At 40.1% G+C, this 22,995-nt stretch overlaps 3 protein-coding genes across 3 annotated transcripts; 1 reads left to right on the top strand and 2 right to left on the bottom strand.

Annotated features, from left to right (window-relative positions):
- Window positions 1–750: 750 nt before the first annotated feature.
- On the bottom strand, window positions 751–9,856 carry aldocb (aldolase C, fructose-bisphosphate, b). Its single transcript, XM_046867940.1, has 9 exons — window positions 9,703–9,856; window positions 4,710–4,843; window positions 4,063–4,274; window positions 3,427–3,481; window positions 2,862–3,022; window positions 2,673–2,756; window positions 2,193–2,367; window positions 1,899–2,098; window positions 751–1,811 (listed from the first exon to the last, which is right to left on the bottom strand). The coding sequence occupies exons 2-9, from the start codon at window positions 4,819–4,821 to the stop codon at window positions 1,719–1,721; spliced, it is 1,092 nt and encodes a 363-aa protein (XP_046723896.1). The 5' UTR covers window positions 4,822–4,843; window positions 9,703–9,856; the 3' UTR covers window positions 751–1,718.
- Window positions 9,857–11,761: 1,905 nt separating this feature from the next.
- On the bottom strand, window positions 11,762–18,732 carry rskrb (ribosomal protein S6 kinase related b). The gene is made up of 12 exons (XM_046867126.1): window positions 18,514–18,732; window positions 17,261–17,521; window positions 17,072–17,157; window positions 16,037–16,103; window positions 15,651–15,720; window positions 14,281–14,388; window positions 14,148–14,188; window positions 14,036–14,063; window positions 13,702–13,791; window positions 13,367–13,455; window positions 12,447–12,557; window positions 11,762–12,313 (listed from the first exon to the last, which is right to left on the bottom strand). The coding sequence occupies exons 1-12, from the start codon at window positions 18,541–18,543 to the stop codon at window positions 11,963–11,965; spliced, it is 1,332 nt and encodes a 443-aa protein (XP_046723082.1). The 5' UTR covers window positions 18,544–18,732; the 3' UTR covers window positions 11,762–11,962.
- An 806-nt stretch (window positions 18,733–19,538) lies between these two features.
- Window positions 19,539–22,995, top strand: mrm3b (mitochondrial rRNA methyltransferase 3b). The gene is made up of 4 exons (XM_046867128.1): window positions 19,539–19,814; window positions 20,896–21,140; window positions 22,095–22,262; window positions 22,417–22,995. The coding sequence occupies exons 1-4, from the start codon at window positions 19,579–19,581 to the stop codon at window positions 22,944–22,946; spliced, it is 1,179 nt and encodes a 392-aa protein (XP_046723084.1). The 5' UTR covers window positions 19,539–19,578; the 3' UTR covers window positions 22,947–22,995.

Here is a 22,995-nt window from a genome sequence, read left to right as displayed (position 1 = left end):
GCACCAGTCTCTCACACTGCTCTGGTGTGATTTTGGTCCACTCTTCTTCCAGTCTCCTCCACAGTTCGGAGACTGTAGTGGGTTTCTTGGCCATAACTTTGTCACCAAGGATTTTCCAGAGGTTCTCTAATGGGTTGAGATCAGGACTCTGGGCAGGCCATGTCATTATTTCAATGTTTTCAGTTTCAAGGAACTGCTTTACCAGTTTTGCTGTGTGACATGGAGCGTTGTCCTGCATGAACACTGTGGGCTGATTGGGTGATGAACGCAGGGAAGGAACCATATGTTGTTGAAGAAGGTTGTGATAAACATTTGCATTCACTCTGCCATGTAGCTGTATAAGAGGCCCAACTCCTGCTGCAGAAAACATGCCCCAAACCATGACACTTCCTCCTCCACTTTTCACTGACTTCTTTATACAGTATATTATGGTAGAAGCAGGAAAAATGGGCGTGTCAGGATTTGAGTGAGTTTGACAAATTGTGACGTCTAGACGTCTGGGTCAGAGCGTCTCCAAAGCAGCTGCTCTTGTGGGATGTTCCTGGTCTGCAGTGGTATCTATCAAAAGTGCTCCAAGGAAGGAACAGTGGTGAACCGGCGACAGGGTCAAAGAAATATTAGTGTGACTTTTTTTTTTTTTTGATGGGCAGTGTATTTTCATGACATGAGCCATTGCAATTAAATAAGACAAACCTGGTCCTGTACAGATCAACATTTGATTATTGTTCATATAAATCAAAAGGAGACAAATTTGGGGTTTGAATCTCTTTATTTTATATTATATATATCTTTTTGCTTGACACCAAGTGCTTAGGGAATAACACCACAACAACATCACAGTCTAACCAAATCAGCAGTGAAAGCTCCCCGTAGTCCCGTCCGTACCGGCGTATTGAGCCTAAACCATCACCGTCTCTGCATCACTAGGCTACAAAAGATGGAAAGGGAGCGCGCAGAACGTTCACGCACACTACACGAAACAGCAAACTAATAGAGTTAATAGATTCTATGATTATCAAACAGTAGATGAGCAAACAATCCTTAACACTTGGTACTATAGATTAAATAAATCTTCCTCTGTTGGTCAATTGTTCGTTTAAAACCTTTGTAATGCACACAGATGTACTGACCTATACACACCCTCTTACACGTACACACACACGCTTTAGGAATGCTCCTGTTCAGCCTTTATTCTACTCACACTTTCCTTGCAATGCTTTGGACACGTACGACGTCTGGAATGGATAACGTGATTTTATTTCCCTTCACCGTCCTGCTCTCGCAACCGCTGCACAATCGACCGGAATTTACAGTAACGACGAAACACATGAGAACTACAGAACCTGGAGCGAGCGTCTTGGAATTCAATACTCATAACTGAATTTTTTTCCAAAGAAACCTATTTGAATCAGGTGTTAAGAATTCAGCCATGCAGGCAACACTAATTAATTCATATTTTAGATCCACTGGGACGAAAAAAAAAAAAGATCTCCGTGCTCTGCCTCCCAACACTCCTTCCTAATCCTGTTAAAGAAATTTGAACAAGATGCAACAAGAAGGTTTCAATTGACGACTCTTGCACAGAGGACAGACGACAGCGAAGGCCTGTGATTGGTTGGTGACAGGGAGGAGGTGGGTGCTGTGGGTGGAAGATACTACTGGTTGGCAGAAGCTGGAGAACGCAGGGCGATGGGGGAGTCGGGATTGGGGTGGGGGGTTTAATAGGCGTGGTTGGCCACGTACAGAGACTGTGCTGCAGCTCCGTCGGTTCCGCTGGACACGTACTTTCCTTGAGCGGCCAGGCCATTAGCCTGCAGGAAAAAGCAGATTTGTTAATGTATTTAGAAAATTAGACAAAAAGACAAAGATATAGCAAAGACAGAACCTCATGAACTTACCTCAGCGCGCTTGATGAAAGCCTCGGTGGCGGCTTTCGTGTTGTCCTTGAGCCCGCGCCAGGCGCTGAGGGCTGAAGCCTGCAGAGCACGGCCGTACGAGAAGGTCAGCGCCCACGGCTTGAGCAGGGGGCAGGTGTTGATGGCGTTCAGGTTGATAGATGCCTCCTCTTCACTCTGTCCTCCAGACAGGAAGGTTACACCTGCATGAGAGAAGGCAATCGATCAATATTATAGTAGGACTGCGATAAAGACAAACAGTAGGCGCCAGAGTGACAGCCGACTACGGTGTGTTACCTGTAACGGCTGGGGGAACGGTGCGGCGCAGGGCGGTGACTGTCGCCATGGCGATCTCCTCGCTGCTGAATTTGGTGGGGCAGGAGTGTCCGGCGGTCACCATGTTGGGTTTGAGGAGCGTGCCCTCCAGGTAGACGTGATGGTCGGACAAGGCCTTGTAGCAGGCGGCGAGGACCTGGAGCACAGTAGTGCAATAAAAGATTTGAAATGAAAAATGGGTTTAGGGTTGAAGTTTAGAGAAGGTATGACCACTAGGGGTGCTGCTGAGGACCAAACCTGACAAGTCAATGCTGTACATAACTGTTTCGCTATAACAAATTCAAGGTGCAATGTGCAAACAGTTGTAGAATGGCTGTGTTTCAATATCTTTTTTTCGATTCAATCCTTTTTTTCACAAAGCCTTTTTCCACATTACTTGCACTATGAAATCAAAAAGACAATCACACAAAAAGTGAGTGATGAAGATAAGAGATTATTCACCTTCTCTGTGACGTACTGGCAACGCTTGAGGTCATGATCTCCATCAGGCAAGATCTCGGGCTCCACGATGGGCACGATGCCGTTCTACAACGAGAAAAAAAAAAAAAAAAAAAAAAAAAGTATAAATTTTTTCATCCCTACATCCCACAGTTTACACTATGTGATGTGACCTGGAGGGGGAGGCTTCACCTGCTGGCAGATGCTGGCATAGCGAGCCAGGACGTTGGCGTTCTCCTGGATCGCGAGCTCTGAGGGAGTGGTCTCGCTAATCTTCAGCACGCAACGCCACTTGGCGAAATCGGCACCGTCCTTCTTATACTGAGCGCAGCGCTCCGACAGGCCGTCCAACCCTGTGTGAACAAGAGAAATCAGTCCTGATGCCTTAATGCCGGCGTTCGAGTGCGTCAATTGCGGCCTGAGATCTGAAACTGTCCCATCAAAACAAATTTTTGTTTTCCCTGGGATTCAAATTATAGGTATATTTTGGGCTGTAAATATTGTGAATATTTATGCTACATTAGATGTTTGGAATTTACTATGACATGTGTGTCAAACCAAGGGGGAGGGGTTAAATACTTATGCAAACCCAACCATCACTATATGGAAGAACCATGTGTTTGTTTGATTTGAAAATAATCTCTGTTCAATCCTTTCATGCATTCAAAAAAAAAGGAAAAAAAAAAAACATTCAGCAGTCATCCTAACATGTACTTTAATGTAAATAAATATCATTTTTAATATTAATATACTTTACCCTGTGTTGTGGTTTCCCCGTTGGTCCCTGCCAAAGGAACAACACCTTTGTCGACCTATTGCAAGAAGAACACAGTCTTTAGCAGAGGTCGACGATTTTACTGTTATAGATAGCTAGGTTGGATCGTACGTGCCAATACCTCATTAAATCAATCGATATTTTTAAATGGATACTGGATAGAACAAACAACAAAAACACCATGTAAACTAGTACTAAAAATAAATAAATAAATATATCACATCCAAAAAAACCTCATCAGTGATTCGCTTGTAGACTCGGCTCTTGTAATGTATAAAGCAACCCTGAAAAACTATCAATATGTATTTCTGACTGTACGTCACTATCAGTGCAGCTTCATGTTGGAAAAACAACTAATAGAAACCTCATCTTCGTCTACCATCCATTTAATAAATTGTGTAGCCATGGAGACGGCATTTCACTCTAAAGGCCCGCATGCACCGTAACCTAATCCTAATCTCAATCTCAATCCTAACCTTTATCCAGATTATTTATACACACTGATCACTTCCATGAGCTCAAGACGAAAACTTTCAGAAGAAATAAAATGTCAATAAAAATGATAATCATGCAGCAGGCTTGATGTGGTCACACCCCACGCCAATGGAGCAAGTATACCTTAATGCCCACGACAATGCCGCGGTCCTTGATCAGCTTGGCGAAATTAGTGCCGTCGTCCGTGCTCTGGTAAAGAGTCTCGTGGAAGAAGATGACGCCGCCGATGCAGTTGTCGATGCGCTCGTCAGCCGTGAACAGGAGCTGGCGGTACAGGCGGCGGTTCTCTTCGGTGTTCTCGACGCCGATGGGGTTCAGGCGCTTGGCCATGCTCCCTGTGTGCGCACATGCCCGCAAAAAGTTACTGCTTCAGGCCAGAGAAAATGGCACAAGCCTCAAGATGCAACAGATTGCACACGTATTACCAAAGCGATTACAAATTCGAATGTTGCTCAAAAAGCACCTCAGTGCTGCACATGTACCTACAAACTATAGTTCTATAGTTTCCTAGAAGGAACGTGTTTAAACCGGTTTTCATTATGTCTAATATTTTTTAGGAAGACCCGGATTTCATTTAACAAAAGTATTTCCAAACCTTAAGATTTGCTGATGTTGGCAATAATTTTGGTGCTTTAAAAACATGCTTTATTTCTATATATTCAAACTGAAACACAGAGCTGATAGTTATAATCAACGCATGATCAGGACACTATGAGGCGGGGAACAGTCGAATCGGAGGTGCTGAAGTTAGCTGGGACTTCGGGACAGACCTGTGGACTCATCCGCAGCCAGAATGCCTTTGCCGGGTGCGACGATGGCCAGGGCGATCTCCTGCAGCTCCTTCTTCTGCGCGGGGGTGAGTGCTGGGTACTGGTGAGTCATGATGCCTGCTGCTCAGAACGACCTGAGGGGGAAGAGGGAAGGAGGGGGAGAAAGAAAGTGTGTGAGTGATCAGTATCCACTGGGGAAGCCTGTTTAGATTTCATTAAGAGTGCATCCATGCCCAGAAATCCACACCGATCAATTTTACAAGTAGATTCACGTCTGATTGGATAAGCAACTCCAAAAAGCGAGTTCACTCCTCTTTTCAGGTAAAAAGTCCAATCGGAGCTGGAGTTTGTTAAAGTCGTAACATGCAAATACACACCAGAACCAGCAGCTTCTTCCATCCATAATCATCTTTCTGAACTCTAAACTGCCAAGACCCTGACAGCTTATTGATGTCTAGTGAACCAGTGTTGATTCAGTGTTGAATCAGTGTTCACTGAAAGACTCAAAGCACTCGTATGTCGCTCTGGATGATGTGTTACTGATTCTACTGCCTGCAATCATCGTGCAGTTCTGCTCCATTTGATAATTAAGTGTATATAATTGAAAATGTATAGATGATCCAAGATTATCTACTACATATCATACACACATCTTGCTCTAATCATTTATTTACATTTACAGCACCCTTATTCAGAGACTTACAGTTTTCTTATACCTACACTAAGAAGCTATGGGTTTAAGGGACCAGGATTGGCGTGACTGGGATTTGGACTCACGCACGACCTTAGGATCCAAAAAGTCTGATGCCTTAACCACCTCCCTTAGCACTTAGCTTCCATCCATTCATCCATCCATCCTCTTTCTTCCTACTTACCACATTAGATTTAGTAGCAGCATCAGCAAACGGGTCAAGAGATACAATGTTTTGTTTTGGACACTATTAGTGAGTGGCTTAAAATTTTTTTCAATATTTAAATACAACTGTTGTGTAAATAATTAAAGAGCCTCATAAGACGGTCGTCTGCAACACTGATATTCAAAAACAATTTCTTTATGATCTACGAAAGTACCATTGACCGTAGGCTACTAAATGGAACGTTATTGGAGCGTACAAATATCAAACCATTGCCTTCATTTTCAATTATCTAGAAGCCTGATGTTTATCATGTACCACCTGTTGCTACCCTCCTGATTCGGACGTTCTCATTCCTGTATGCCAGGAGAGCAATGGCATGAAACCGTACCAGACCCATCTTTGAGCCAGACTGCACTGTGTGTCAAAGGTGTACAATTGTATTTCTGCACTACGATGTAAAATATCTCTGGGTTGCAAACGTTCTCTGGGTTAAATCCCTCCTCGGTTTAAATGCAAGCTCCAGAATAAAGGCTGGATTACATAACGAGTGCTGAGCAGCGCAGAGATTCCCAAAGAAGGGTTATGAACTTATGCTTGTCTAAACTATGCTGCCAGTGCTCATTTATCAGCCTTACTCAGCAGGGTGTGAAAATCCAACTGCATATAAAACCCGAGTGAACATACAGAATTCAGGAAGCGTTTGCAAATCCAGTGATTGGAATTATTAAATTTGCATTTAAATATTTAGCTAAAAGCAGCCTGATTATCAAAATTAACTTATGGCTTAACCAAATATAAAAAACAAACAAACGTGTCTCCCTGTTCCTCATCAATGTTCCTCTCAAGTTCCCTCTCCTGCATCGCAATCAGCTCAGACCAGCATGAACTGGCTGCGATGAACTGCGTGATGCCGTGACATGATACAAACATCTCGTTCCGTGTAACTCCAAGTACACGGGGGAGTTGGGGTTGGAGTGATGACTCTATAAACATATATCTAGTATGTCCTTAGCAGCAGGAGTCCCACGTTCCCACCAGGGCTGGAAGTGCACTCATCTGTGAATAAACCTCTCTGTTCAGCCGAACCAAAGCTTCCACAGAACAACAAAGCCTCGTTCCCTCATTCATCACCACCATAGTCAAGGGAAAGACAGAAGCACAGCTAGCCAATGTGTTTGAGGAGCCCTGGTCTCCTTGCCAACCTTCACCAGCAGCTTATAGGTTTTGGAAATGGAGCACAATGCCACCCGAGTGGGCTGAGATTTAACCCTTTCCTCTCACCGTAATTTGCTCTACTTAGTACATTTTCTTTGCTTTAAAGGAGAAATTAAGCTAAACATCTAATTCATTTACCAAGAAGTTTTAGTTTACACGTTCGAACTGCCTCCAAAACGTAATTTAAAGATCTCTATTAGTATTACATAGTTTATTTTTTACAGTATAAAAAAAATTTAAGTTTTTTTTTTAATTGATCAATTTTATTATTCTTTTTTATTATTTATTTGAAAGAACACAAAATCTACATTAGATCTCAGTTGAAAGATCCTGTTTCCCTGTGGTTAAAAAAAAACAAAAAAACATTGCATGCATGTTAAAAAGTTAATGTTAATTAATTAATAACCTGGGGAAAATGTATTTATTAAATAAAATAAGTAAATAAAGGCAAGAGGCATAAAATAAATTAAGATTTTTTTGGGAAAATTATAATTTATTAATAATAAATTCAATAAAATTAAAAAGCAGGGTGGGGGAGGGGGTGCCTCAGACACCTCACTTCGTGGTTGGACTGGGATATTAAATTCAACAGCATGATTTGCTAAATTATTATTTTTCATAAAACAAAGTCGGTTTCCAGAACTCAATCATCAGCTACTTATTCTATTCATAAACCGTCCCTGGCGTCTTCACTTGCTGATTTTTTTCCCCTCCATCAGGGAGACTGAGACTTGCACCATGTCGGGTTAGTCAATGCAGAAGGTCTGAACAAAAGAGAAATGAATCATTAACCTAATGACAAGATTGCTGATGAAACTGAGAGGAAACAAATGTGTGCAAGTGTAAATGCTAAAGTGTGTTTTGCAATAATTTGAAGGATAATCTGAAGTTCTGCAAAAGCTGATGTCTGTTACACTTTTCACTGTACACAGTATAGAACTCCTTTACTGTATACAGGATCAATTACAAGACAGGTCTATTTATATTTGTTAAAATAAAAAAAAATTGGAAAAAAGAAAATGTAGCTTTGAAAAACACATCGAGATGCCTCGAGATCTCAGATCGACCCAAGTCACGTGACTGGCGTTTCTTGTGGCGATAAACTTCATCGATCTCCCTAATGTACTGAAGCCTGAGCTAAAAATGGCCGACCTTAGTCTTGTAGGACAAACATGTGAAGGTCGTCATTGATTTCCATTTTCACCACAGAGCGAGTGAATCATTTTGCAGAACGCGTATGCTTCCTGTAATGAGATGCTTAGTTAGGATTCATGGAAGGAGTCTCCAATATCAGTGGACGTTTTCCATCACAGAAAGGTTACGGATGGGATTGAATGTACATGAGGCCCTGGGGTTATTTCCACCCAGATTGACCATATTATTATTTTTTTTATTTATAAAATTTAGGTCAGTTTTTCACCAAACTCAAAGATCACCATGATACACAACTGTAATCATCTATGCAGCTCATTATGGAATGATTGACAACTAATTAGTTTCATGGAAGTTAATTGATATTTAATTGTATTAGATGCCTTGTTAATTAATAATATATTTGTTTTAATTAGGCAGATTAATGCAGTATAAAGGAATAACTCACTTTAGAAAGTGAGGTTACTCCTTCCTACAACATCGTACTGTTTGCTCCTAAATCATCTGTTCAACCTCTGTCAATCGCTGTGACTTTGAGATATAGAACATCTGCATTTATCGTTTACGTTCAAAGAGCAGGTGTTTCTAATTGTGGCTCGGGTCCTGCGTGCATCCTCTCTTGAAGACGATCTGCTGTGGTTCTGCACTGCGTCACCCTCCCAGGCCTCCTCCTCCCACCCGTGTAAAGGTGACATCCATCAAATGAAGGTACGCCATAAACAGCCCTCAAACAGATAAAAAAAATCCACCTTTTTGCAGGAGGCGGATCCAGCTCCATTCTCCTACCAAACATCTCCAACATGAAAACCAGCTGCAGGACAGATACTGAGCAACCAAATCACAGGTTGCACAAATACAGGAGAAATGTTGTTTCATTTGTTTACAGATTTAAAATGTAATTTTGCAAACCTTTGGAACTGTCAAGGTCAAGATTTGGCTCAAGGTGGATTAATGTGGATGTGTAAACTCTAAAGCCAGTGACATGCGCAGTACGACTCCATCAAACCCTATTATAACTACTATAAATCCCCGAGCATCAAAGATGCGTCGAAACTGCGCAAACATTTCGCCTTATACCTCACGCGAGCGTCTGCGTTTCCTCAGCGCAACCATAATGTTTTTCCCCTAAACACCATTTCGCCACGGTTTCTCAATGACAGGCTGGGCGACATTTTCACATCTAGTCACGAACAAATCCCTGGACGACTTCCGTCGTCGTGTTAATTTTGCGTTCAGGAAAAAATTATGTGTGGTATGACTCAACCTTGGGGTTAGGGGGGGTTTTTCCATACAGGCTTAACTAAAACCACCACCCACTTGATGGAAATGCGTACGTGCACACGGGCAGGTACACACCCTCATCCTCAAACACCCTCATCCACATCCGTCCATCGGTCTCTCCTATCAAAAAATCAGTTTTATTGCTAAAAAATGTGGGGTTGCATTGAATTAAGATCATCCCAACCGCCATTTCCCTCTCATTACATTTCCTGTACATGAGGCCAAAATGCGGAAGAGGAGGAGGATGATGTCCTGGTTCAAGGTTGTCAGTGATGTTAGGACATTTTCTCCGTCTTTATGCTTTTCTACCCATAAAGAACTAACCAATTAACTATTAATGACCTTCCAGTCTCCTTAAAGAGGCGAGTTCCCTTTTATTATTATAATATAAAATATCTACCATTTCAATTTGGAAACCTTTCCAGGAACATGAATATATCTTAGAAAATGACTTCCCCTATCCTTTAAATGGAAGCTGTTTTTCTTACCTGGTTGTTGTGTAAGGAAAAAGCTGGAGCGAGAGATGTACTGGAAGAAGATGCTCTCTGAACGCCAAAGTCTGCCGTTGTGATGCCGCAACGCAACGTGACCGCGTACAAAAAGCCGTCGTTACATATTCATGAGGCGTCCCCTCATACGTCACGACGTCACGCGATGTTCGTCACCACGTACGCCCTGGACGCCGGTGTGAGGCATGTCCTGTAGGCACGTAGGCTTTAAGGATGACTTGCTGTATCATAAAGATGTCTTGAATTTCGCAGCAGAGAATAAATATAAATATATATAATCTATGTATCTATAGGACAGTGTTTTAACCTTTGTTTTATTTTAGTTCTCTGTGGATGGATAATGGTTTATTGTAATGAAATCCCTAATAATTGAAGCTAGGCTTGATGTGACCTTGAGGAGTAAGATGTATCCTCAGGTTATCCTTGTGAAGGCCTTCTATTATGTTTAGGCATAAATATACAAATGTATGTTATATAAAAGTTAAAAATACCCAAAAGAAAATGTGTTAAATTATACTGTGCAAATATTTATTTTATTAATCTGAATGGAAATCCAAAGAAAATGCAACAAAAATGATCATCTGTCTACAATAAGTGTCAGTGAAACAACAATTCGACCCAAAACGATCTTTATATTTTATCGTTTAAAGACGAGAGATACAAATACGATGCAAATACTATTGTATTAGAATATACGCCTACTATCGTGGCTTTTATTTTTTATAAAAAACAATAAACAAAGGATCCAGGGTTATAGTGTCAAATAACAAGGACATTTTTCAGCAGACGTAAAGCCATGAGTTCCATGAAGGTGCCAAAAAACACAATCCGTCTATACAGTCTTCTAAAAAACGCCCATCTTTTTCGTTGTCCAACTATTACCTCGTCTGCCATTAATCTCTGACTACCCCAGTTCTTTCCAATTTATTAAAATAATAATGACAAAACCCATCATCAATTTTATTTTTTAAGTGTTATGTGATTTATTCAAGGTCCAAGCTGTGGCCTGTTCATGACCCTCGATCAATAGAACCACCTTCAACCCTGACCATCAATTCGTCTGATACATTTATAACTCTTGACAAATCACCTTCTGAGAAGCAAAGCGAAGGTGCATTGTGCTTACCGATTCTTTAAATCTGCTGAATCCAATTACTTGCTATGAATATACAAAAAAAATCGATTTCTAATACATGATTGAAACAAATAATAATGCAATTAAACACTACATTAAACAACACTTTGTAGAGGAAAATATGGCATTACATTTTGTTCTTGAAAATGTTCTGTTTAAATAAAGCTGTACGAGGTCTCTGAAGGTTTGTGCTCAAAATATCACATCTTGATAGTGTACTAAATGAAAAAAGGTTCATGCACACTAGTCTGTCACATCACATGCGCCTGTTGAACATCCCAATCCAGATTTTTTCCTTTAGCTGTTATAATCAACTCGGCTCTTCTGCACGTTTATCCCAAAGCAATTCAGTAAGGTTGAGTTAAGGGCTGAGGCAATACACAAACTTCAAACCAACTCACTTTTTGAACTGCAATAGGTTTGGGCCTCAGTTCCAGTGAAGGTTAATTGTAAAAGGTACAGTACACAAAAACATTCGATACAACTGTGTGCTTTGAAGGTTGTGGCAATAATTTTTGAAAGAACAACATAACGTTTTGATGGTCAGGTGCCAACAAATCTATGGCCATGTTACATTTATTTGTATTTCCATCAAGGGTGCCAATAATTCTGGAGGGCACTGTAAGCAACGTGCTTCCTAGTCCATGTCTATATTGTTTACAGAGACTGTAAGTAATTTTACATTTGGTTTGCTGGCTGTAAACATACACACAAAAAAATGACTCACATTTCAATTACTCACAAGTTCCTCACATCCTGTTTTCAGGTTGAAATCTTTACCTGAGGTCACACCATGGGAATCATCCATGGATATAAAATAAGCTGTGAGATCTAAGTGATGTATGATGAAATATGTATAACATTATACTTAGTGTAATTATTGACCTATTTCAAGTGTCTGCAGAATGTCACCCAAAGGAGGATATTTTATTGGCAGGATTTTAGCATGGTTTCTATTATTATATATAGTAGCCCTAAGAAACTGTATGGAAAATTATTGCTCAAACATTCTAAAAAACATCAAGGGACACAAAAATATGTCACAGTGAAAGATTTACCCAATCTGAACGATCCTGAGCCACACATTTCAAACTTCAACAACATTCATTTAGGATCTTGCCACACTAGAGCCCTCTGTGGATCGTTGCCCTGAGGTACTTGCTCTAAGTTGAAAGTCTCCACTAGTTTAACTTTGGTTAGTGTTTGGGTTTCTTGTGCAGAGTCGGAGTTTAAATCTCCAACGAAATTGCAGACAAAGTCAAAATCGGGAAAAGGTTCCAGTGCGAGACCTCGGCAGGCTTTTTCGGGTCGATCCGGCCGCTTCTTCAGCTCCAGGATCAGATCTACTGTTTTTTTCTGTAACAGCTGCGAGTCGAACGGAGTGCCGCGGAAAAAGCTTTGCCGCTTGAAGCACTCCAGAGTTCTCAGACGACGTGTCGGGGTCTTACACAGCAGCTGCCAGGAGACGAGGACGCCAGGATGAGGTCACGTCTTATATTTTAAATGGATTTGGGGTAAAATCTACAGGAGGATCCAGGACTAATTGGTCAGTTGATAACTAACACCCCGGGGAATGTTTATTTCTCACCTCAGTCAGCAGAAGGGCAAATGGAGCAGAGAAGGTTCTGGGAATCTCGTAGAGGAAGCAGCGCACCTTCCTCAGCATGCAACAGTGATCTGACTCTGGAGGTACAGGGAACTGTGAGGAGAAGTGCGAATATTAATCATCAAGGACCAACTCACAATTCAGAGCAGATTCTACCTGAACATGTCATGTCAGACCCTCAGGCACCTGGCATATTTGTTCTCGCTGTCTTCAGTAAGCACTTTATCGTGGTCAGGGTTGTGATGGGTCAGTTACTTATTCCTGCGAACATTGAGCTCAAGGTGCTCAGTGTAACCTCATATTCCTTTTAAGGGTCATTCTTTTCTGCTTACCACGGTGGCATAGAGTGGTTATTTGAGTTATTATGGCGTGCACAATACTTCTGAAGGTTTTGTGTGCACAATTATGATTTTGGAAGTATGTGTTTTACAGATTCTTTGGTACAAATAATGTGTCTAAAGAAGGAATTTTGAAGGATGTTGAATAAGTTATACGGAAGAGATTTACAGTGAATAGATCAACATAGATGATATGAATGCGTCTTTATTTAGTACTTAGTCATTTCTTAAAAGGACGACTTTTCAAATTAATTCACTACAATTTTTTATTTTATTTCTGTTATGTTAAATAAAATCAGCTCTTTTTGTGAATGAGTGACTATTAAATAACTCCGTGGATTCAGATAAGGTATTGCATTCCTTCCTCTGCTAAAAATGTACCGGCCATGTCAGAAATGTGCAAAGTCACTACTCTGATGCCAATTTATTGCTCTACATAGATATAATGTCTAGACTCTGTGCCACCTGCAGTCCAGCATCAGAATACAAGAGAATACAATAAATGTCCCTGCATACTGATACAACGATGCAGCCACGTGTCAGTGACCTGCTTTATGACTTCACCTTGCCATTAGCCAATGCAAAGAGCAGGATCCCGAGGGACCACCAGTCAGCGGCGTGGCTGTACGGACCCCCGCCCAGCACTTCAGGAGCTGTGATGCAACAGGAAGCTTTTGTAAGACATGGAAATATTTTACACAACGCCTTTATGAGACCTATGAGGATGTTACGAAACATTTCAAATCGAAAATAGACCACATGGGAAACTTTATTATAACAGCAGTTACTGTATATATTAATTACATTGAACATGCATATAGCAAGGATATGCTGGTTTAAGACTTTTGCATACTGTAACCTTTCAGGATTTATTTCATCAATCCATTAGTATTTTGTACCCATGTACTGAATTGTCCCGCATATAGTGAACGCCCTTCCTCCACGTTCGAGCCTCCGGGACAAACCGAAATCAGCCAGGCGTAAATGCCCTGACACACATGAAAACATAAAATCATTACAACATTTGGATCAATTCGGATTAACACATGTGCATGTAACGGTACGATTTCACATCAGTTACAGATTCTGTTATCTATTAATCTAAAAGTAATCTATGGACATTTCAAGGCAGAGACACATTTTCTGCACAAATTCTGGAATGTTCTGTAAAGCCCAAAAGCCACCCTACAGCACCCTCCACTGGACAGAAAACACATTACAACCTGCACTTACCCTGATCTGATAAAAGTATATTCTCCATCTGAAAGAGAATAAAAACAGATCTGTCAGAGCCTTTCATTTAAATCCTCATCTTAATACAAGACAAAAAAAAAAAAATACTTACCTTCACATCACGATGGATGATTCCAAAATCATGAAGAAACCCTGCAATATGGGGGAAATAAAGCAGTACAAGTATAGGTACACAAAAAAAATACAGCTCTCCATCAATAAACAAATGACTTTAAGATCCTTACCTAGAGCAGAACCAAGCTCAGCAGCGAAAACCTTAATGGCTTCTTCTCCAAACTGACCAATCATCACCCAGTAGGTGTATAAATCTCCTGTACTGCAGTAGTCAAACACTAGAGAGGTGAAAAAGAGTGATAAGGAGGACACTGTGTTTGATAATAGTGTTACATGTTCACAAAATCTAGTGGAACAACAGGAGTGGAGGTTATTATAACAGCGAATGGGGACTAAATGTGGAATGTGCTGTTCAAAAAGCACATACTAATATAATGATCAGGTGTCAGCAAACTTTTGTTTGTTTTTGTTAGGCGAAGGTTCTTATCCGGCACGACATAAAGTATAACTTATGATTTCTAACAAGGAGTTCGGAATTCCTATTTGGAAAAGTCTTTTCAACCCGAAGTTCAGCAAGCTCACAATGTGAACAGTTAAATAAAGAAATGACTTACAGTAACAGCTGTATATATATATATATATATATATATATATATATATATATATATATATATATATATATATATATATATATATATATATACACACACACACACACACACACACACACACACACACACACATATATATACACACACATATACACACACACACGAATTATCGTTTTACACAAATCAGCATCTTGTTATATGTATGTAACTAGTTTCTAACAAAAAATAAACACGCCGCTGTCCATGGTTCCCCAAATCACCCCCAGCTTGCCCTGTCCCTGCAGCCTAGATACACGAAGACCAAAAATATTCAAGGTCTTCACAAAGTGTACTAGAACGCAGCATTAGCATGTAAAGTCCACTAGCCTAGCATTCCATCACAGGAAGTTGTTCTACAGCTGATACAATCACACAGGTATATGTATTAAATACAGGTGGGTGAACTCAGTGGAAATTATTTTCAATGCTGTTTTGTAAGAAAAAAAAATAAAAGGGGGGTAAAAAGGAGTGAAAAGGGATGAGGTGTTGCTACATCAGATTTAATTATTTTAATTCAGTTGGACAGTTCAGTATTTGGGTTGGACTACTGGGTTCTCTAATCTGAATTTCGGCTACTAAAAACATACATGCAGCTCCTGGATATGTGCGTTAGCCTCAAGCTATGCAGTTCTACTTTCTTTTAGCTAATAATGAGAAAATTACTCAAGAATAATAAGCTTTGTTTTTTCCCCCTTTCCATTTGAGATAATTTTAGAATTATAATTCTTTTTTCCTGAAATCAAAAGTCAGAGTCTACTTCTTGGTATAAGGGGGTTTGTGAAAGCTCTGGAAGGAAACGCCAGAGTGATTAAGTTAAAAAAAGATCGACATCCTGAGGTAGAATATGAAAAGGAAATCTGGACCACTGGGGCGGATTCTGAGTCACTCACTAATATAGAGATGGTGCTGGGTCTGCCAGCAGTCCTGCAGGTCGTGGACGAAAGGATGGCGGAGCTGACGCTGCAAATCAACAATTAGACAAAGACGACACAGGACAACCAAGTCAGCGAACTACTGAGGATAAAAACCGTAATAAATGACTCGTATATTTACCCTTAATTTACATTATAATCCTCTAAAGAAATTACTGCTGACCTAAGACTAAAAATAAAGCTAATTTGACCACTTTTTATTTTAACTAAACTATGCATTTGAATAGAAACATTTAAATCTGAGGGTAAAGAAAATAAAATTAAAAAAACAAAATTATATATATATACACACACACACACACACACACATACACACACTGTACACAGGCTGCACTTGTACTAACCTGGATTATCACTTCTTCTTTAGACTGGTCCAGCACACCCAGACGAAGAATCTCAGACTTGGGATGACCTACGTTCAAAAACACATGCAAAATGTGGGACATCTCGTAGAACTCAACGAAATACTTTTCACAGTATATTCCTGTACATTATCCCTACATTTCTATACAATCTTCAAGTCAAATCCAGTGTCTTCATATCATTTCACACCTAGACCTTCAGTGATGTCCTGCCTGAATTGGTCCACCATCATTATGAATCCATGACAATAAAGAAACGCAGTATAACAGAGCGCTGGGTCACAGACAGGTATCTGTGAGAATGAATAGCATCACTCAAGAACTCAATGAACACAATTCAATAAGTCTCCTTTCACTGTAGCCACAGCTGCACCACCCGTATACATCATCTCTAGCAGGAGCATCAACATTCTCCTCATAAAATTACCAGTGCATTTTTTGATTATTTATCTGTGCATTAAGGTTTTCCTGGGGATTTAAAATGAAGGTGAATTGCATGTTTTGTGCAAACAACTGTTTTAAACTGTTTTGGCTGACCTTTCCTCATGATGTCCTCATGATAATAACCTTCACTTTTCTAAGATGATGTTCCACTAGATTTTGTGGAGATTGGTGCTCATTCAGCCACAAGTGTGTTAAAGTCATGTTCAAATTTAGGTGAGATTAATCCCAAAGGTGTTCAACAGGGTTGAAGTCAGAGCTCTATAGCGGGAGATCTTCCACTCAATCTTCATGGAGCTGGCTTTGTGCACAGGGACATTGTCATGCTGGAACATTTTTGGGTTTTATAGTTCAAGTCAATGGACAATTTCATGCTACGGCATTTAAAGACGCCCTATCCAACTATGTGGTTCCAACTCTCTGGTAACGGTTTGGAGAAAGATCATATATGGCTAGAAAAGTCAGGTGTACCAATACTTTTGTTCATATCGTGTTTACCAGAGCTGCTGTTAAATTAATCAAGGCCTTTAATGAGATCTAATACACAATGATATGAGAAATAAAGGTCATACATTTACCTTAACTGCATAAGTCTTTTCATTGTCCATGTCCTTCACCTTCAAAATGGGACCAAATGATCCTTTGGCAATGTAACCTAAGATCTGAGAGTACAACATGAAGAGTCCAGAGGAAATACCTTATAACGCATATACAGTGTTTTATGATTATAAATGAAACTTTTCCACAACAAACTTTTTCTCCGACCTGGAAGTGCTCATGTACAGGAATGCTGCGGTAGGGAAACTCAGGTAAGAACATGTTGATAAATGCCGGGAGACTCCACTCCCTGTGTAGTGTCTCAGGTCCAGGCATTGAAGATAACACATACTCTGGGACATACATCTTGTCCTGAATCATCCGCCGTGACCTGATGTGCAACCCTGAAGCCACAGAAATGCCCAGACCGGATAGAAAGCCATGCCATCTAGACAAGTAGTGACTTTCCTCCTTGTGCTGTAATGTATTCTGTAATAAATTACATTGTAGTTAATGTATCTGGCGTAAGTATAAATGATCAATATATTTATTGACAGGCAATAAAAGGTTTGGGATGAATTTGGTAAAATGGACCATGACATCACCAGGCAGGACATCAGATTAATATATAGATGTCTATATGAAGACTCACAAAAATAAAAGGTACCCAAACTGCACGTTTCATTGTTGATATAGTGGTACATCTTTTGTTCTTTTCATATGATTCTTGTACCTGAGAAGATGCATCTGCATTATGGGGAACAAACAGTGGATTGCACCTGAAAATATCATTCCAGATTTATCTTTTTTACTGTTAGAGTAAGCACCACACATCTGGGAATGTTTTCCTAAAGATTGTGGAGCATCTCTGAAGCAATTTGTGTTCAGCCACAGGAACTTGAGATCGGATACTGTGTGAGGACATCTGGGGTTCAATTATTGTTCCAAAATCTTCCACTCCTGGATTACAGGAACATCATCATGATGGAGCACATTTAGGTTTTTTTAAATTTATATTTACATAACATTTACAGCATATAGCAGACAAAGAAAGTACAGACTGGGACCTTTTTGGGAACAGATGGTGGAGATATATATATATATATATATATATATATATATATATATATATATATATATATATATGTGTGGCTTATAGAAATGAAATAATGCCCTTGTTTTAATTTCATGCAAATGAATTGCACTGTAGATCCATTGATCCGTAAAGTTAATTCTGTACATTTAAAGTAACACAAAATTATTATTTTTTCAATTAACCAACTTCAACCAGTTTAATTAGACCAATAATCCTAATTATTGAGATTATTTAAAATACAGCCATTGCCTTTTTTTTTTCTTCCATGGACAAACGTGAACAGGCATATTTCTAGTTCTAGTCATACATATACACAATGCACAAGAAAGCGTCAGAAATCTAAAAAGGATAAGAAAAGCAGAAAACTTCAGCACTTCATACAAACCTTTCTGCTCTTTCCTCCATTGGCACCCATCCCATTCTATTCAGGGTTTTGCTCTGAAAATAAATGTTACTCTACATTCCTGTTATGTTATCCATGTTTTAGAATCCAGGCCAAAGGACTGTTTAATTCTCAGAATAATGTTTATTATCAAATCACATCCGAAAAAGCACCAGAGCCAAACTTATGAAGGCATTAATAAAATAATCTCCTTTATCTCCATCAACTAACAGCCGATTGGCCCGTCATGACAGATCAACCAATCACGTCGTGGATTAAAGCTCTGACCCCGCCCCCTGGCCCTGTTCTCTGGCCGCATTTATAAAATATTATAATAAATAATTATAGAATTATTTCCTATAATTAAAATGCACACTTTTTGAAAATGATTTTTAACAAAGCTGTAAAATACTACAAGAATATTGAAAGACAACGGAACAATTCATTATTTCCTTATATTTTTATATTCACAGTAGAAAGATAATTCTAATATATTTGATTTCGCTTTAATGCAGTGTGAATATGGTGAATTTGTGTGGACTTGTAACAGAAACTGTTCATAAGAAAAAGTTTAATCATGTCTGTCTTTTCCCCTTTTTCTTTTGCACAACATACAAAAAATACATACAATTTATACCGCTGTCAAAGGAAGCGAGACAACGCCATAATAGTAATTGACAGACGAACTATCCTATCAGCGATCACAACGAACTCATTCAATATAAAATTAGCCAATCAGAGCGCAGGAGCGCGGAATTGACCAAATGCGGGTAGGAACAAAAAGAAAAAGCAAAACAACGCATGTTTTCAGTTCGCTGCCTTTTGCTCGGTTAGTCAAATTATTGTAGTATTTAAATGTTCCGCTTTGGTGGTTAGGATGCACTTCAGAAGACTTTTTTATATAAACAAATATATTTACAGTTATATATTTTTGTTTTATTCATAACAAACGGTAAATGCGTTTGAGAATTAAAAAGAAAAAAAGAGAAAAAAACGGTTTAGGGATGAGAGTCGATTCGCTAGTGATCCGAACCGACAAACTGACTCAAAGAGTCGACACTAATCAATATGGCGACGCTCATGCGGTGCGTGAGGAGTGTTTGTACCACCAGCAACAGGTGTGTGCGGAGACAAATAGTGTGTGTTTCAACAGTGGATACAGTGGGGATAGCATCAGATTCCCAGAGTCAAGAAAAGGCAACGAGCAAACGAGAAAGTCATGTCTTGTCCTCCAGACCTTCACATGTCCACGCAGTTGAAGGTCTGCGATATGAAAAGGCGCATCCTGATGACAAGCGAGTGTTGTGAGTACTGTTCTAATGTTTATATGACAGAATTTATGTCGTTCTGATGTCACACTTATTCATGACCTTAAAGGGATCCTGGAAAAGATGGATTTAATGTGGGAATACAACCTTATGTCCAGTTTTCCCAGGATTCATCAACAATGTATGTAAACTATATGTCTGCCTCTAGTGGTGAAGCGTGGAAATACAACTGAATGGGAATCCTTTCCTACAAACCTACTGAAGATGGAGGAATAAAAAGTCATATAAGTGTAACAAGGATGGTCAGTTTAGGATAAATCCTGATTATAGAGTCGGAATACAATCCTACGCCAAGTTTTCCCATGGTCCAGCTACCCCAAATTAAGCTGCCCTGACCAAGAAAACTGGGGATAAGGTGGGGTGGTATTAGAACTTTCATAGAGCACCAGTTCATTTCAGGACAATCACACACATGGATCTTGGGATAATTGTGTATAATGTGGGAATAGAACCTCCATCGAGCACCAGTTCATTACAGGACACACTACAAGCAAACCTTTACACACTGAAGGGGCAAAGAGAAATAACACACCAACCAGCAGGTTTTGGAGAGGGGTGAAGAAAACCTGGGAATCCTCAGGGAACCCACAAGGACAATGAGACAACACGAGAAACTCGGAGGAGATGGTAATCTGAGGTTCGGATTGAGCCAGAGGCTTTGGATCTGTAAAATGCTGGCTGCCACAAGATTTATAGATTTTTGTTAATCTTTATATTTTGTAATTTTTTAAAGGCGTCGCACATTCTTCTGTCTTTAATCATTGTATTCTTTAAAGAAAACTTAAAAATGCTAATGAGAAAAGTCCATGAAATGTAGCCTTTTAATTTCTTTATTTCAAGTGGTGTTTTTTTTTTTTTTTACATTTCTAGTCCTGAAAATAGCTCCACCTTCAGCTAGAACCATTTTTCTTCCGTCGCAATTCACACAGAATTTTGACAGAAGAGGAAAAGAAAAGGCCTGTCAAAGTTTGCAAAGTGATTGCAGTCCATTTTTCTATGGAGCAAAAGAAAATACACACTGCACCTTTAACTCCTTTAATTCCTGTACCGTTTACAGACGTTTGGTGAGCTTGGCTCGGTCCAAAAAGCTTCGTTCTCAGCAAGGGAAGATCCTCCTGGAGGGAAGACGTCTCATTTCTGATGCTCTGGATGCGGGTGCTTCACCGCTTGCCGTCTTCTTCAGCACGAAGGAAAGACTTCACAAGCTTCCTGTGAACAGACTCGCACACGCCAGCTTAGTCAAAGTCAAGCTGGATGACGTCCAGATCTGGCCTGATCTCGACATGCCGCTCGATATGATTGGTAATGCACAAAGGGGGTGGGATTTTATAGTGAATTTCATGAAAGCTTCCAAAATCATAATGTAGTTGAAATTGAAGTGTGTAATGACTGCTGACTAGATCATACTTCTCGCTAGTGAGACTGTGCTTGGTTTGATGGCTCACAAAATCATATCATGATCGAGTGTCATGGTAGAAAAGATCTACATATGCTTGTACCGAAGCTCACTTATGAATCAACGTGTGAAATCTGATTGGTCAAAAGGTTTGATGGCATTCTTGATTCTATAGCAACAGCTACATTGCAGGGTTTGTATTTACAGAGTAAATAATCTTCAGGTACTAAAATGGACAAAAAGGGTACATACGTATCTTTACCGGTGAGGGAATGTCTGTTTGTTGCTGCTATAACATATATAACAATATATGGACAAAATTATTGGGACACCTGACTCCTCATGTTCCTCCCTCACAATTGTACAGGATGTTTTTTGGATGTGGAACCACTAATAGTTTTTTCTCATCATTTAAACCTCTTGCTCTGTGCACAAAGCCAGCTCCATAAAGATATGCTTTGGGTTGGAGCAGAAGATCTTCTGCTATAGAGGTTTAGACCCCTCTAAATGTGAATGCTGACTGCACCACAGTCCTCCTCACCTCACCTACATCAGTACCTGACCGTAGCATCCTAGTATCTGCTTGAGCTCTACAAAATCTAGTAGAACATCTTCCCAGAAGAGTGGAGGTTATTAAATGTGGAATGGGATGTTTAAAAAGAAGCTTCTGATTTTATTATCAGGTGTCCACAAGGTTTTATCCATATAGTGTAAGCAGTAACAGGGATTTGTTAGAAATGTAACTATAAATGGTAAAAAAACAAAAAAAAACAAAACACCTATGAATGAAGAATTTCATATTTATATACAATTCCGAGTATTTCAAGTTAATAACAGCGTAACACCGTATGGTTTGGCAGCAATCTTCAGACGTCCAGATGTGTCCAAGCTCTCATTTTCCGAGGAGAAATACGGGAAAGCATTGCCTTTGACGCTTATCTGCGATAATCTGCGGGATCCGGGGAACCTGGGTGCGACATTACGCTGCGCCGCTGCTGCCGGATGCCACAGCGTCCTGCTGAGTTCAGGTATGAGTCATTTAGCAATATTGTAAACGACCAGTTTATTCCTGTTAATTCCCGTTGAAAATTCCTGTAATTTTGCAACCCTAATTGCTGCCAAACATTTCGTTCGGCGTATATCGGTTGAATGTAAAGGATCGAATTTCCAATCTTTTTTCAGGTTGTGTGGACGTCTGGGAGCCGAAGGTCCTCCGTGCCGCCATGGGCGCCCATTTTCGCCTTCCCATAATCCCTAACCTGTCCTGGACCGATCTACAGAATCACCTTCCCTCCACTACGACCGTCCACGTAGCTGATAACTCAAGCAACTTTCCCGTGACCAAGCCGGAACTCATAGAAACGTCTCGTCGGCGTAAAAAACCCGGAGAATACGGATGGGTAAACAGCCGCCAGATGTCCCTGAAAGAATGCGGTGAAGATGAGGATGAAGAGGACAAAGCGGGTGGGTCGAAGCAGACATACCTGGTTTTAGAGACTCAGCCGTATCGTACGAGTTGGATGGGTAACCACACGGCTGTTGTGATTGGTGGAGAGACTCACGGTCTGAGCCGGGAAGCCTTACAGCTGGCAGAGGAAACGGGGGGGCGGAGATTATTGATTTCCATGGTGCGAGGAGTGGACAGTCTGAACGCTGCAATGGCTGCCAGTGTGCTGCTGTTTGAGGGACGGAGACAACTAAGTGCTAAATGAAGGGACACGGCTACGGTTTATTACGCAGAATAAATGTAAATTCATCCGA

Source organism: Silurus meridionalis, chromosome 15 (assembly GCF_014805685.1).
Source record: "Silurus meridionalis isolate SWU-2019-XX chromosome 15, ASM1480568v1, whole genome shotgun sequence".
Lineage (NCBI taxonomy): Eukaryota > Metazoa > Chordata > Actinopteri > Siluriformes > Siluridae > Silurus > Silurus meridionalis.
Note: the sequence above shows the minus strand (reverse complement) of the source record. Positions and strands in the feature narration are given on the sequence as shown.